Genomic DNA, 15,262 nt, shown 5'->3' with positions numbered 1-15,262 from the left:
CACCTGTTTCTTTTGTTGGCTGACCCAGTTGTTACAAACACCTGCCACAGAAGTAAACAGTTCCAGAGTTAAACCATCTTCTAGCCTATACGTGCACATAATTTATACATATAAGCTAAAGGGTATATACTGCATATACCTTTGATATGTATATATATATATATATATATATATATATATATATATGTGTGTGTGTGTGTGTGTGTGTGTGTGTGTGTGTGTGTGTGTGTGTGTGTGTGGTGTGTGTGTGTGTGTGTGTGTGTGTGTGTGTTTATGTGAGTGCATAAATATGCAATATATACATTTCTAAATATGTTTTCGACTATACAGAACTATGGAAATATATACTTGTCTATATAATCTATTAAGGGCTCACATGAAAATAATAAAAAGCAATCACTCTTAATAGCTAAATGTACATAGTCACACAATGTCACAACAGACAAAATCCTGTCCATAAGCAATGTGCTTCAATCCCTGATTATCATGCCCGGTAAAAGGTAGTTAAACTCTATAAATCATAGCCATGTTACAGAGATGTGTAAATAAGACCTGGCTGTCATCAAAGTGAGATTATCTCAAGTTTTAAACAACGCAACCCCGTCCCCGATCTTGCTTAATGGCTCCAATGTAATTTTGTGAAATGAAAGCGATCATCAAGCTGATTAAATGGTGCAGCTAGGAGGTGGCGGGCACACCAATCCTAAAGCTTCAGTCTGCGTCAGGTGCACCAGATTCCCTCTCCATGGGCCAATGGTGGACACGGGACCTATCCCGGGTCACACTTTTGATTTTCATTTTGATTATGGTGAGGAGTTATAATGCAGATTATAAAGGGGAGCAAATGCTCTTAAAGCACCAATGTTTTGCCACACGATTAAATAAATTAATGCATGCGCATAGTGATTTCACAAATGCAATGACTACGATCACAAAGTGTCACCATAAAATGCAATAATGGACACCTGTCCGAACAATGAGAGACCTGTGTGCTATAATTCAGCGAAGGGGTGAGCCCCATTTGCCATTGTCGATGACCTGGCCACCTCTAATTACTGTCAGTATTTCACAGTATCCGGATTCTGACACCAGGGAGTTGCTGATCCATCATATCAGTAAAAATGCAGGACTCCAGACGCGATCATTAATATATCAGCTTCCAACCTCTGAACCTGTCCCAGTAAGTGAAGGCCTATATCGAGCTTATACTTGTATACTTTAAGTCAACTGCATGAACAGTCAAGCTGTGCCATTGAAACGGTTTGATCAGGGGTAGCTAAGGATATGAGTGGTGATGCAAAGAAAACACCATTAAAATTAAACGGTTTATTTATATATATCTATCAAAAATAAAAAAATAAAGAAATAAAAAGAGTGTAATTCAATTCCACAGATACTTAGATGAAACGAAGGCATTCTAATAACACAGTCACATAACACTTTTTATTAAATGTATAATTAGGCTTTCATAACACTTCTGTAAACATTATAATGCATTAGGTAGCCCTATCATGAACTAACAATGAAAAATAATTATTTACAGCATTTATTTATTAATCTTGGTTAATGTTGATTTATCAAAGGTTACTTGTTGTGTAATCATCGTTTGTTCATGTTAGTTCATATAGCATTAACTTATAGGCTACAGGCCACAACTTTTAATTCTAAAAATGTATTAGGCCTGGTATAAATAAACATGAATTAAGATTAATAAATGCGGTAAAGGTTTTGTTCATTGTTAGTAAACAAATACAACCTGATTGTAAAGTGACCAATAATATTAATAATAAAAAAATAAAAAAAATAAAAAAACAACCGTTTACAGAGCATTTAAAATAATGTGCATATTAAATAATAGCCTACATAACAAATGCTGTTTGTTGTCATATTGTTCCCTTAGACTATTTAAAAGCATCCAAGACAGTTACAGACATTATACATATCTTATACAAATACGATTAAAAAAAATAAATAGCCACTCGTCTATTTTCATCTGTCTCCCGGACGTCGCATCAGCTGCACATTAGGTGCACGTGCACTAAAACGAATTGTTTTACTTCAATTGCTGTAGAAATGGTTCAATGTCTCTCCTCCTATTACTTCAGTGGGAAAATAAACAGTGTGCGCTCGGTAAAAGAAGCACTACTTCATAATGTCGCAGCAGCACATGTCCGGAGCCTAAAAATGAGCGAAGAGAACGTTATGCAAACCTACCGAGCGTCGAGTTGCATGTTATTTTCAGCTCTCGCGCGTGCTGGACAGCGCTCGCGCACACAGGAAGCTGCACGCGGAGACGAGTTCATCTCGAATGCTCATTTCACAAATCCAAACAAACGTTTTACCTGTCTACATCAGACTGTCTGGTATCTTCCAATCCTCGTAAAGAGTCAAATAAGGCTTCAGGCTGGAACATCAATGTCAGAAGCCGTTCCCCTATTTTCCCCGCCAAGGAAATGCGAAGAGACGAAGAAAGAGATGAAGAGACCTCACGAGAGAAAATTAAATTGCACTTGGGGGCAAATTCTATTAGGGAATAGTTATTGTCTCTTGACAGGTCCTGTCCATTTACGTAATTAGTTGAAGTACGTGGTTCGGCATTGTTTGAGCGAATACAATAGTGTCCGACTGTTAACAAAATACTTAAACAAGTGTACTTTCCTCATCACAAAACTCTAAAAGACTCTTCGACAGTTTTTCCTGCGGACCAAGGTAAACAATAGCCCTTCAAAACCATACAAAACACAGTGATGGCTGGCCATTGTTAACCATGTCAGGGATGGAGAGGTGTAAGTGTTCATGCAGTCTAATACATTATAATTGGCTAACGGGTAGATCCTGCTTAGGTTTGAAATTCAATTAAAGGCGACGTTGTTCACCTTAATCTTACCATTAAACAATAAAGGATCCGCTTACCCCATTCATGTTTTTACTTGGTTCAGTAATAGATAGGCTACCTTTATTTACGTGTATTTAATTAGGCACTCTTGACTCGTGTAACATTATGTTTCTAATCTTATGAATGGTTTTTATTGTGCTTTTCATTTGAAAAAATGCTTAGGCTAGCTCACAGTTTAAATTAGAAAGCATCATTTAGCCTAATAGTATACTCAGATAGCTACTGAATATTACTAAAACACTATGTATATGTATAGGCCTAATTAATTTTTACATGGAGCCTTATGTATCACATGGTACTGCAATGATATCTGTCACCAATTCTTTTCACAATCAAGAGTTGATCTAGACAAAATAATAAATCTACTTCTTATTTAGGCTACAAGACCTTGAGTTCAGTACAGGTCTAAGACAGATTGGGGCATTTAGCTGGCAATATATAATTGGTCTAACGAAACGACACTGATGAACATCTCTGAAGCATCTTTAGAGATAACATTTCCAGTGTTTGCTGACAAGACTGTTCATTCTAGTTCATTAACGCATGTTGATGGACATTCTCAGGATGCCATCCAAACTCCTCATACTGACATCATTTTGCTTGTCCTGTGACAAGAATGTGTGTGTGTGTGGGGGGGGGGGGGGGTATCTGATCTGATCTGGGACCCCTTAACCAACTCAATTTCTATATCAAGGGCAGTAACACAGAGATACACAATATTAACCTATACAGACAACAGCTGTTGCCAAGGATCTATGCTTAATCAGCATACTTGATCTTAATCGGCATTGGATCAAAGAAAGATAATGTATTTTACCTGAATAATCAATGACTGAGGTGGGGTTTGTGCAAACAGTATAACATTTAAATTAAGCTTATTTGTACAGATTTGTAACTCTGAGCATTTTACCTGCTCTTCTTACTAAATAAATATGTATAACTACGTAAATACTACTGAAGCTAAAGAAAATACTGAGAGCCTTTAAAAATAATAGACAATACAAAATAATCTCTATGTTTTTTTTTTCTCTATTGAAGAGAACCTTTCAATGAGATTTGGGGGGCTTATATAAAAAAATCTTGTTACATGGACTTTATCATGATGACAGAGTTCAAATTCGTGTACACATCCTTTGTAATTCAGGAATTCATAACTCACGTTAGTTAATGGTAAATAAATATTTAACAATTAAAATCACCCCGCCCCCTTCTATTTATTCATAGAAGTCTATTGATTCACAGACATTGGAGTTGTATTACAGGAGACAGCTTTGAGCATCATGTTTAGTATCATGTTTTTCAATTTATGCTATATATTAAGGTTAGAATGAAAAAAAAAAGAATCAAATAGTTTGTTTGTAATTTTAAAGGAATATTCCAGGTTCAATACAAGTTCAGCTCAATCGACAGCATTTGTGGCATAATGTTGATTACCACAAAAAATTATTTTGACTCGTCCCTCCTTTTCTTTTTTTAAAAAAGATGCAGAAATCGAGGTTACAGTGAGGCACTTCCAGTGAAAGTGAATGAGGCCAATTTTTGGAGGGTTTAAAGGCAGAAATGTGAATTTTCAAATTTGATAAAAGCACTTACAATAATTCTTCTGTTAAAACTCATGCATTATTTGAGCTATAAAGTTGTTTCAATCGTTGTTTTATTGGTCGTTTTAGGTTTTTAGGATTTACACCGTACCTCATCCTGGCAACGAAGCTGTAAAATTGAAAATAACTTTACACAGAAAAGCTTAGTAAGCGATTTTATTGCACTAAAATCATGTTACCACACATATTGTTAACGTCTTGTGGCTATACTTCTGACTGTTTTAACATTTATGGATTAGCACCATTCACTTCCATTTTAAGTGCCTCACTGTAACCTGGATTTTTGGTTCTTCCTCTTTTTTTTTTTTTTTTTTTTTTAAAGAAAAGGAGGGACAAGTCGAAATACATTTTTGTGGTAATCAACATTAGACCACAAATGCTTTCATTTGAACCCAAAATATTTCTTTATGTCACATCTCCCCTCAAGTACACCATATATGGTAGGCATTAACTGTAGACATACCGATAATGCATTATTTCTATTGTTGTTTAGTATTTTGTGCCACCTCTCGCCTGGCAGCAGTTTGTCCATTTTGACTGACAGCATTAAAACTGAGAGTAAGTAGTACATCTCAGAAAATGCATTATGGACAAGGGGAGGAGTTATGGCAGTAAAATTAGATTAATCTGACCTGTTTGGCTCCTTCTTTAGGGCTAAATGCAACATGCTGGTGGTCAGAGTATAAATGAGCTTCACTAAGAGAACCATATATTAACCCTTTTCCTCTACTCTTAGAATTAATTCACTCTCAGTTTGTGTACAAACACACACACACACACACACACACACACACACACCTTGCACTCCTTTGGCAGAAGCTTTATTGTATTATTAAAATGACTGTGGTATGACAGCAGAGGTATCAAACCTGTCCAGCATTTTAATATCAGAATGCGATAGGCCATAAAGACGCAAAGTACATGTTGGAGGGCCTCAGCAATAAAACCCTGCATTGTCTAATTTATGGAACACAACACCAGTGCCACAAGGTGATGTTTTACCCTTGCTTTCTGCTGCTTTTGGTTGAGGGGGTGGGGATGTTTTCTGTTGTCCCTTTGTTCACATGGCACACAAACAAGTCCCTTGCTCAAGTCTGGCAGAGAACAGGAAGCATAATATGTGCCCTCACAGTTATACAGTCTGATTTGTCCACAGAGGCACTAGCAACATTGGACAGAAGATCCATGTGTTGGCAAAGCTGCAGGGATCTATGGCTCAGCCAATTCTGTCATTTGAAACTGTTAACTGTACACATCTGAGCATGCACAAGGCACATTGTGATCCTTCATGGCCAAAAGTATGTGGAATCCCCCTTTTAATTAACGGGTTTAAATGCATTCAAAATGAATCACCACCATGCTAAGGCATTATGTGGTTGCTAAAGTGTTCTAAGCAGTTTTTAGCATGTTGTTATGAGGTTACTAGGATTTTCTGTGTGGTTAATAACTGGACCAAGACAAAAGAGCCTAGAAAAGTCCAATCCAAGCAATTCTAATTCTACTTTTAAATGAAAAATGATACCACACTTCTTGAAGTATCATTTATGTCCATTGCATAAACAGTATAAGATTAGTTAAATGCCAAAATGTAAGACTTAGGGTATTACAGATTATGTTTTTAAAGTTAATGCACTATCAAGTTTTAAATCAACAAAACCTACCTCCCTACTCTAAAACGTTAAAACTTACACCTAAACCTACCTGATAGTGTAAAAAAAAAAAAAAAAAAAGAAAAACAGTTGCTGAAGCAACCGCAACAATTTGTGGTGCTTCTGTGACACTTTTGGCTATCGTTTCGACTCATATGCTCTTTTGGATTCGTACCTTCATGCTTAGCGTTGCAAGTAGAGCTACTGCACTTGAGTGCACTTGAATAAGATTGTAAATGTAGTTGGTTAAACTTTACAATGTATCACCTTACAAGTCAAGTGCTATTGTAAGAGTGTTTTTATGTAATAAGTTAGCATTGTATGCCAAAATTTCAGTAAATATTTATGAAATGGTAATCTACCATTTTATTCGTGATTTGTGTGAAAGGGAATAAAAGTCAATGTTGTAATAGCGCATCTAGTGTTTATTTCACCAGGAAACTGCTGTGATACTTACAACGAGCCACGTAAAAATCATTTTGCAATAATTTAGGCATAGTAACTTCATTCTTTGAGACCAGGTTAGTTCTTTCATGTAGAACAGGGGTGGGGAACGTCAGGCCTCTGGGCCATACAAGACCCGCAAGACCATTTTACCTGGCTTTGATTACATTAATTGTAAAAATAAAAGTAAAATAATGATTACAATTATTTAGAATAATTTCAACACAAAATACTGTATAATAGAAATAACTTTTTTCTTTCACGCTACATTTGTGAAGTCTCAGATATAGCAAATATTTATAGTAGGCAATATACAGTATATATATGGCAATGTACAGTATATAGCAAAAATGTGCAACACTGTCAACCCAAAGTTCATACGTCTAGTAGAGACAGAAAAAAAGAGAAATGAACAAGCGAACAAAGATGTGGGGCAAAGGGGTGGTGCCTAGATTTCCACAAAACCCTAAAGCTCAAGATCAAGTGATGGTGTCCTTCAGATGAGCTTGTAATCTGGAACACTTCAAACCCGTGTCTTCCAGAGTTCCTACTCAGATCCTCTTCCCCTGGGGTCACCACCCCCTCCCGGGCACAGCCAACTTCCAAGTGTGTGAGGGAAGAGGCCTTGAAAGCCGATTGCGTTTTAATAAAGTTTATTATCGGGCGGGGGCTAATCCCCGTGGTAATCTCCCGCAGACCCAAAGGAAAGCAGGATTACTCACTTGCTATAATCCCAATGAAATTGTTAGGATTTAGCTAGCAAAACAGACCAGATGGCAACAGGCTTGTTCTTTCACCCTAGGCCTGCTTGACCCCTTCCCTGATCAGTTCCTCACCCCGACACCCTCAAACACAAGACATGATCTGTTCATTAAGACACATGCATATGCCACTGAGGACACTAATATGGTGAAATATGCTTAGGCGTTGGAAATGCTGAGGATAGCAAAGAGTTGCTAAAGACATGCTGAAAGATGTTTGGTTGCATTGTCCGAGTGTAGAACTCTCAGCTTTCATTTAACTCTCTCCTTTAACATATTTACCACATTTTACCATGTTTAAATCCATTTCACAAAGTTTCCACCATAATCAGTTCAGACAATTAATTCTAAATGCCTGGGGCTAGTCAGAGGGTCATTATGTTTCGAGAACGATTGACTGCTCTTACACAGTGTGATTTAATAAGAATATTGGGCAGAGTCATCAGGAATGGCCTAACAAACATAATACGGGTATTTCCGACTCTAAATTCCAAGCCGTGTTCGATCCCCTTGTAGTATGACTTTAAACCTACACCTGCGAGCACAAATTTTATATGAATTTCTCTAAATTGCTATGCATCTTGGCTACTGCAATCTCTTGGAGTTGGATGATGAACTATATATTGATAAACTATTTATAACTGTATATTGAACATTGGTGTTTTTTGTCAGATTGCTGTTGCCACTGTTTTATAAAAACAATAAGCCACTCAAGTCCATGCATTACAGTGATTTTACAACAACCTTTCGTGGCTTATTGCTTTATTTTCAACAGTTGAGTGTACATAGTCTGATGACTTTGGGCCACATACCACCTGAAAGTTTCAATAGACTGGGAAGTGTAAAAGTGGACAAAAATTGTTGATGTATTGAATATCATGCCAGAATCAACATCAGAAAGAAAAGATACAAGAGGAAATATGTTTTTAGCAAAAATAATTTTAATTGCATTTTACCCAGCAAAGCACACCATTTTAGAAAGAAAAAGTTTAGCTCTTGTCTCTGGTTGTGATTATTTCAGTTCCTTGTGCAAAGCCCCACAACACAAATTCATCTCTTAAAGTATTTTTGTGAAGATAAAAAAAACAAAAAACAGTTATTTAACCAGGCAGTGGTATAATGACAAAACTTGACTTAAGAACAAGTGGACTTAAAAACGAAACTGTTGATGCTTTTAAAAACACTGTAAGCTGCATTTCATAAAAATTTAAAAGTTCTTTGATAAGTGGTCATATTAAAAATTAATTTCTGTATGATAAACAAATCAAAACATCAATTATAATTGTAATTTTTCCTTCATCAGGTGCTTCTAAGAAAAATATCCACAAATGGAGGAACTAAGGCACTGATGAATTGCTAAAAAAAAAATATCAGACCACAAGCGGTCCTTCATGGACGAGTGCAGGGTTCATAATATGCAAGTCAGGTGTAGGGTGATTGTATTCGCAGTATCCTCTTAATTACCATCCAAATAAAAACAGCTCTTCGAAAGCTCTCAATTTCTGTACCTTGTTGCTTTGGGAGCTACCGGTTCCTGTAGTAGCCACAGATTGTGAGATTTCATCATTCCTGATAAAAGTAAGAGTTTAAGCTGGAGCAATGCTCTGTGACACTCAAGGAAGGGACACTTTAGCCCGTCGCAGTTTTATCCTCAGTTTAAAATATAGATACATGGATAGTAGACACATGGCTGAGAGAAGATACAGCAGGACACATAGGCTCACATCCAATCTGGAGAATCCCATGCTGAGCAGGGACATCCAACGCTTGCTTTGGGGTCTGAGGTACGGCTCTAGTCCACCACCGAGGTTCTCTTCCTGGCTTCCCAGGTCTCGCTTCACCCTCCAACCTCTCTCAAACTGGAGGTCCTCCACATCATCTTGTTTTTGGAGACTTCTCCGCCGCACAATGCCTGACATGGCCGCAGCTTGAAGGGCTTTAGCTTTATAGTGCTGGTTGACAAAGGAGTCCAGGTCTATGATGTCCTCCTGGGGCTCTCGTAGTTTCATGCCCACAATTTTCGGCTTGTGTTGGGATTGCGGCGGTTGTGCCACTGCTTTGCTCTCTCCAGCTGCCCCCATCCCCTCGAACTCAGTAGGGTACGGCTCACCAGCCTGTTCTTCCTCCTCCTCCTCCTCCTCCTCCTGCTCATCTTCTTGGGGCTCTTCGGCTGGAGTGGCAGAGCGGTTTTCTGGAACCTCTCTGGCTCTCCTCTCCATTCCACGCCCGGCTTCTTTCTCCATCCGAGCCGCCGTGAGTTGGTTTCTCTGCTGGATGAGGGCTTGGGTCTCGTCTTGCAGGTAGTCTTGCAAAATGCGGTCAGGGGAAAAATAGTTTTGGAGGAAAGCCAGCACCACATCCTGGTTCCAGGTGTGCTCACCGTTCCTTTTTACACCGTGGCAGCTAGGGCACAAGTCCGGAGATGGCCACTGAATCTTAGGGAAATGAGGGTCCTCGCTAAGGTCTCCTGTGTGAAATATTGAGAGAAAAAAAACAGTCATTAGGTGGATTTTATGAATGAACAGCCAAAGACTGGAGAGACTAAATCACTGTTATTCTCAAGTTGAGTGGATTGCTCAACCTACAACTAGAATTTGAGAGCAAAAAACAAATTTCCACACCATGTACAGTACTTGTGGAGTACATTTGTGGACATTTAAACATAATAGGGTTAATGACAAATAAAGATGTCCAAGATGATGAAAATGTTAATTTTAACATTTTAATGGAATGTTTTTCTTTACAATCTCAGTACTATTACTCCACCTAGACATTTTTTACTTTAAGTCAAACAAACAACATCAAAATGAGTTTTAATGTATAGGTCCTGTAAAAAAAACTGAGCGTTGCATGACCCGCATCATTGACCCAATACTACTCAAATATCAACCACAGCATGTTGCAACTGTCATGTGTAGGCCAAACTCTTAACTTAGAAATAAAACATTGTTTTGCTTATTTGTGTGAGGGCCCTTCTATAATGTCATCATGTGTTGTTGTGCAATTGTGAGTCTCTTGCATGAGTCTTATTGTGAGTAAATGCATGAGTATTTGTGTATGGGCTCTGTGAGTGTGACAGGTCTAAAGACATGATCAATAGACCTGTGGGCTCTCCCAGTGGGAGGATCGTGAAGATAATGGATGAGGCTTGGGTGGACAAGACACCCTCCATCCATGTGCACACAAGGCTAGACACCAACCAACCTCTTCTCTTCACACCCCCTTTGAACATGCCACCATCTCCAAATTGAATATGAAAGCCGGCACCTTTGGGTTGCAGCTCTCGCTCTAATGAATTACTATTTTTTCCCTTTAGATGTTTTCTTTTCCTCTCCCTCCCTCCCCCAAACGCCACCCCAGACGAAGGCATACGCTAATAAATTGCTTGTGGCGGATGTCGCGGGGCGGCCGGGAAACTACAAGAGATGGCAGCGGCGTTTGGTTTACATCCCTCCCCCCATCTCTTCTGCAGATTAATCTGATGTATATATGCATGTGTGGAAGTTCTCTGCATACTGCACTTTACATAAGAGATACATCAATTTTACTATGTGTCTACGGGAACCCAGGGGTCTTAATGCCTTGCTCTGTGACAGCACTCATATCTGGCCATGATGTGATGCCATGCCTGTGAAGATCTTACTTTTAATCATAGAGGTCTTCAACACAGGGGTGACTTTAACTGTAGCACAGTTCATATTGATACAAAAGCTTGCCGGGAGAGTGCATTAATATTCATCGTGTGAATAGAGAAGGAGCCGTCACGCAGGACATTTACGGTGAGTGTGAGTGAATGTAAGTGCCGAAGAGATGGAGAAAGAGATAGAATGTTCAGAATGACATACTAACATATGCAGTAAACTCTATATACTGTGCACAGTAATTATGCAGACTTTAGGTGTGTATGGAATGGATGACCCAACTGACCTACTGAATTGAACAAAATATGCTGCACCCCACAATGCCAAAATGGGACCAAAATATCACAGAGACTTGGGGGCTCTTTTGACATGGGCCAGTAAGCAACCACCTACAACACCATGGCACATCCTCTCAGAACATGTTATCAATCGCATCGCAATCCCCTAACAACCTGCTAAAAACCTTTATAACATAACACAATAGCAATCTCATGGCAATGCCCAGAATTCACTAGCTTAGCAATGCGCTAAAAATACACTTACCGCATAGCAATGCGCTAAAAATCTATCAGGAAAACTTGACAACCAGATAGCACTGCCCTACAAACCACCCTGAGGTCCCTAGCAACCAGATAGGAATGCGCTAAAAACCCCTCAGAACACCATACAGTAGCAACTACATGGCAATACCCTAGCAACCACTCAGAAGTCACTAGTATTGTGACATTTTAACATCTTTTTTCTTATTTTTTGGCAGTCAGGTTAAATAATGAGTCTTGACATTTATACACAAAATTGAACTGATAAATGCAATATAACCATATTTACTTCTGAGATAACTGGACCCCACTTGCTGAATTAGACAAGCAAAATAGTGAGGTCATGTGTTGCATACTGTAAACCGTTTTTCATATTATAGTTACTCGTACTAAAAAAATGTACTAGGCAGAATGCAGTATATGCTGCTCAGTAGGCAGAAAATAAAGTAGCTTCCCGAATGGCTTCACAGAGATACACTTTTGTATCTTCCACTAGATGTTTCTGCCCTCGACAAGTGGCAGCAGCAGTGCTGGGCTAAGGCCTGTTGCTTGGGCCTTCGTGCTAGTTAAATTAATTGTGCAGCAGTGATACTAATAGGCCACTATTCATGCCTGGTTAGCTATGTGTGTGAGGTGGGAGGGAGCTACTAAAGAGGCACACTTTCAGGTGGAGGGTCCCTCTTGGGAAATGGGAGAGGAACAAAGGGTGTCGGAGGGTGGGAGGTGGAAAAGGAGGAGGGAAGAGTTCCACCCACCTCACACACACACATATGCACAGTGTTAAGCACTCAGGCCAAAAATTACAAAGCAGAGGAAGGCTTGATGCTGGCAGCGTGGCGTGTGCCACCTGCTGTCACGGGTGTCTAGGGAATAGAGGGCCGCGTGGCCCTGGCAGGAGACACTGTTGCTGTATTAATTGTCAAGTGGCGGAACGACTCCCCCAGGGAAAGCAGAGACAGTGAGACCTAATCAGCAGAAGTGACGGGGGACCAAGGGACACTGTAGAGCCATAGTGAGACACACATGGGGGACTTTTGTCCAATTATTCATGACTCCATGTCTGGTAAAAGGGACGGACACTAAAGAGGTAGGAGAAATCAAAAGAGAACAAACAAATGAATTAACCAAGTTTGAAGAGAGGTAACTAACTCCCTTCATAGCCCTTATGGACAACAGTAATGTGAGTTGTCAAGTTGTCAGAGAGATAAGTTCGATTTATTTACGTGAGCTATGTAGCCATCTTTGCCTTCACCTATACTGGGAAATTCTACTTTGAACTATGAAGTAAAAAAAAAATATATATATATATATTCCAATCAGGACAGTGAATAACTACAGTATGACCAAATATGGAAAACCAAATAAAAAAAAGAAAAAAAAAAGTAAAACAACTAAAAACAGGTATCACTAATTTTTGTCAGACAGAAAACTATTTGGGGAGCAACAGAAGATGTGAGAAAAAGGGATGAATGTAAGTGGAGAGAGAGAGAGAAATAGCAAGAGAGAAGGATGGAGGAGAACAGGACAGCTGGTGTCTGCCCAGAGGATCGCTGAATTAAAGGGATTTAAGGGGAAGAAGCTGCACTGGTGCTCTGGAGAGGGAAAATCCACCCAGTTGTGAACTGACTTCATACATCCACTAAAAATCACCTTAGAACCAGTAGTTTAAGTCACTGCAAATATGGCTTATGTGAAGATTGTTCTAAGAAAAGTCTAGCATCATTTGTTTGCAGATGCCACTTGGTTTGATATTTTGATATCTAATGCAATTAAATTTATTTTTAAGTGTGGCATTTTCATTTTTAAGTGTCCAAATAGCTTTTGGGGCCACTGTATGCTTACTTATACTGTAACATTTACACTTTCCAGTTGTTAACACTGAAAATACTGACCTGCCAGGCGGTTGTTGACCCGGTTGTGGCGAGTCCACAGCCAGAGGACAGCGGCAGACAGCGAGGTCACATGATTCAAGCTCTCCTTGGCCATACTCTCAAAGTGAGTCGCACAAGGCCTGCACCCGAAGAAACTGCTGACGTACCCTCTCATTGCCTGCAACACTTCCTGAGGATCTGAGACTGAGATATTGAAAGAGAAAAAAGGTAGAAAAAAAGAGGAAACAAACAAAAAGAGAAACATGTTATTGCAAGAAAAGCATCACTGCAAATTTTGCCAACATGAAAAAATATCATAAATCTATATTATATTAGGGATAATGTACAATCAGCTGGTCATTATTGCAAGATTAACCCTGAGAGGGTGATCAGGACTTTGAAGCAAAGCTTACTTTCTAAATAAATAAATAAATGGACATGATATATTGATCTGAGTTGAAATTGCTTTTTTTTCCTGTAGATTATTCTATAGATTATAATGAAGAAAGAGACCACAGAGTGATACAAGAGACATTAAACTAGCACAGCTATTCTGGAAATGTGTTGCCTGGGACAATGGTCAATTATACAGTTTAGAGGACTTCATACAAAAATATCTGAATGTAGAGTGCTGCAATAGACCAATCAGAGAGACTCCATTTAGAAGCATGAAAACTATAGTAACCTACCCAAGAATGCAGCAGCCTGCTATTTCATAGACACGAGCATACTAACTAACTAACCTCCAGACCCCATTTTGTCCACACTAATTCTCGCACATCTATTCTCTTAAACACAACACATTCTGAAGACAAGTCACCACAGGCAACAGAAGTAAGACAGGTCAAGATTGTCGGTGGGCTAGATACTGTTGTGTTTAGTGCACTGGGCCTTCTTTCTTCCTCTGTTTAGCTGATGGACACAGTCATAATCCAGAGCACTAACAGTGGACAGATGGACACCCCGTCCCTGTCCTCCCATCTGCAGGTTATGTGACCCCCTTCCACTCCCTCACACAAACACAAACATGCATCCACACGCACCCCCTCCTCTCCTCTTCCGCCCACTGTAAGCTGCTGGATTAAGTGTGAGTGGAGAAGCCGTGTTCGCCGGGTCTTATATTAACCCTTGCAAGTCCAATAATCTAAACAAATCCCTCTCTTTTACCTACACAATTACTTTTCCAGCTGCAAAACAAGGCCCAAGAAAAACAACGACATACTGGTTTCCTGGAATGTGACACTCTGGTGTGTATTGTGTAAGGTGAAGATGGATTTTTTAACAAAATGCACAATAAACACACTTGAGGAAGGCCCCCCAAATGCACCAACGGCCACACATGGCACCAATACAGATGGATATTGGCCCTCTTCACACAATACACAGGCCTCATCCATCTCAAAATGGCCTTGGAGGTTGTGACACAGGAAGGCTTATGGTAGCCTTTGAGTGAGAGGTCACTAAAAGGCCAAGATGAGCACTTGGGCATACAGAACTCAGCCGAGCTTCATTAGACCACTGGGAGACATTTACATGAACCAAAGATATTTAAGATCTTTAGAAGTTAAGTCAGTAAGGCACTTACAATGGAAGTGAACAAATGTTTAATACACACTAAAGTATAGCCAGAAGATGTAAACAGTATATGTGTTGACATGATTTTAGAGTGACAAATTCAAGGATTTACCAGCATTATATTAACTGGTTTGCCGGCAGTACATCATCATGCAACTTTACACAGATAAGGTTAGTAAGACATTTTTTCACACTAAAATCATGTTAATATACAGTATATAATGTTTACATCTAGTCGCTATACTTTTGAAACAGTGAGTATTTTAACATTTACAAACTGGCCTC

The 15,262-nt window shown here is 39.2% G+C and overlaps 1 protein-coding gene across 1 annotated transcript in view; it reads right to left on the bottom strand.

Moving 5' to 3' along the window:
* Positions 1-8,054: 8,054 nt before the first annotated feature.
* LOC127424468 (sulfhydryl oxidase 1-like) overlaps positions 8,055-15,262 on the bottom strand; it is a 38,039-nt gene continuing 30,831 nt past the window's right edge. Inside the window, exons 11-12 of the mRNA XM_051669730.1 lie at positions 13,424-13,606; positions 8,055-9,818 (exon numbers count right to left, since the gene is read on the bottom strand). Of these exons, the coding sequence (XP_051525690.1) occupies positions 8,965-9,818; positions 13,424-13,606 (1,037 nt within the window). The 3' untranslated portion in view covers positions 8,055-8,964. The remainder of the gene's footprint in view (positions 9,819-13,423; positions 13,607-15,262) is intronic.

This window comes from Myxocyprinus asiaticus, chromosome 33 (assembly GCF_019703515.2).
Source record: "Myxocyprinus asiaticus isolate MX2 ecotype Aquarium Trade chromosome 33, UBuf_Myxa_2, whole genome shotgun sequence".
Classification (NCBI taxonomy): Eukaryota; Metazoa; Chordata; class Actinopteri; order Cypriniformes; family Catostomidae; genus Myxocyprinus; species Myxocyprinus asiaticus.
Note: the sequence above shows the minus strand (reverse complement) of the source record. Positions and strands in the feature narration are given on the sequence as shown.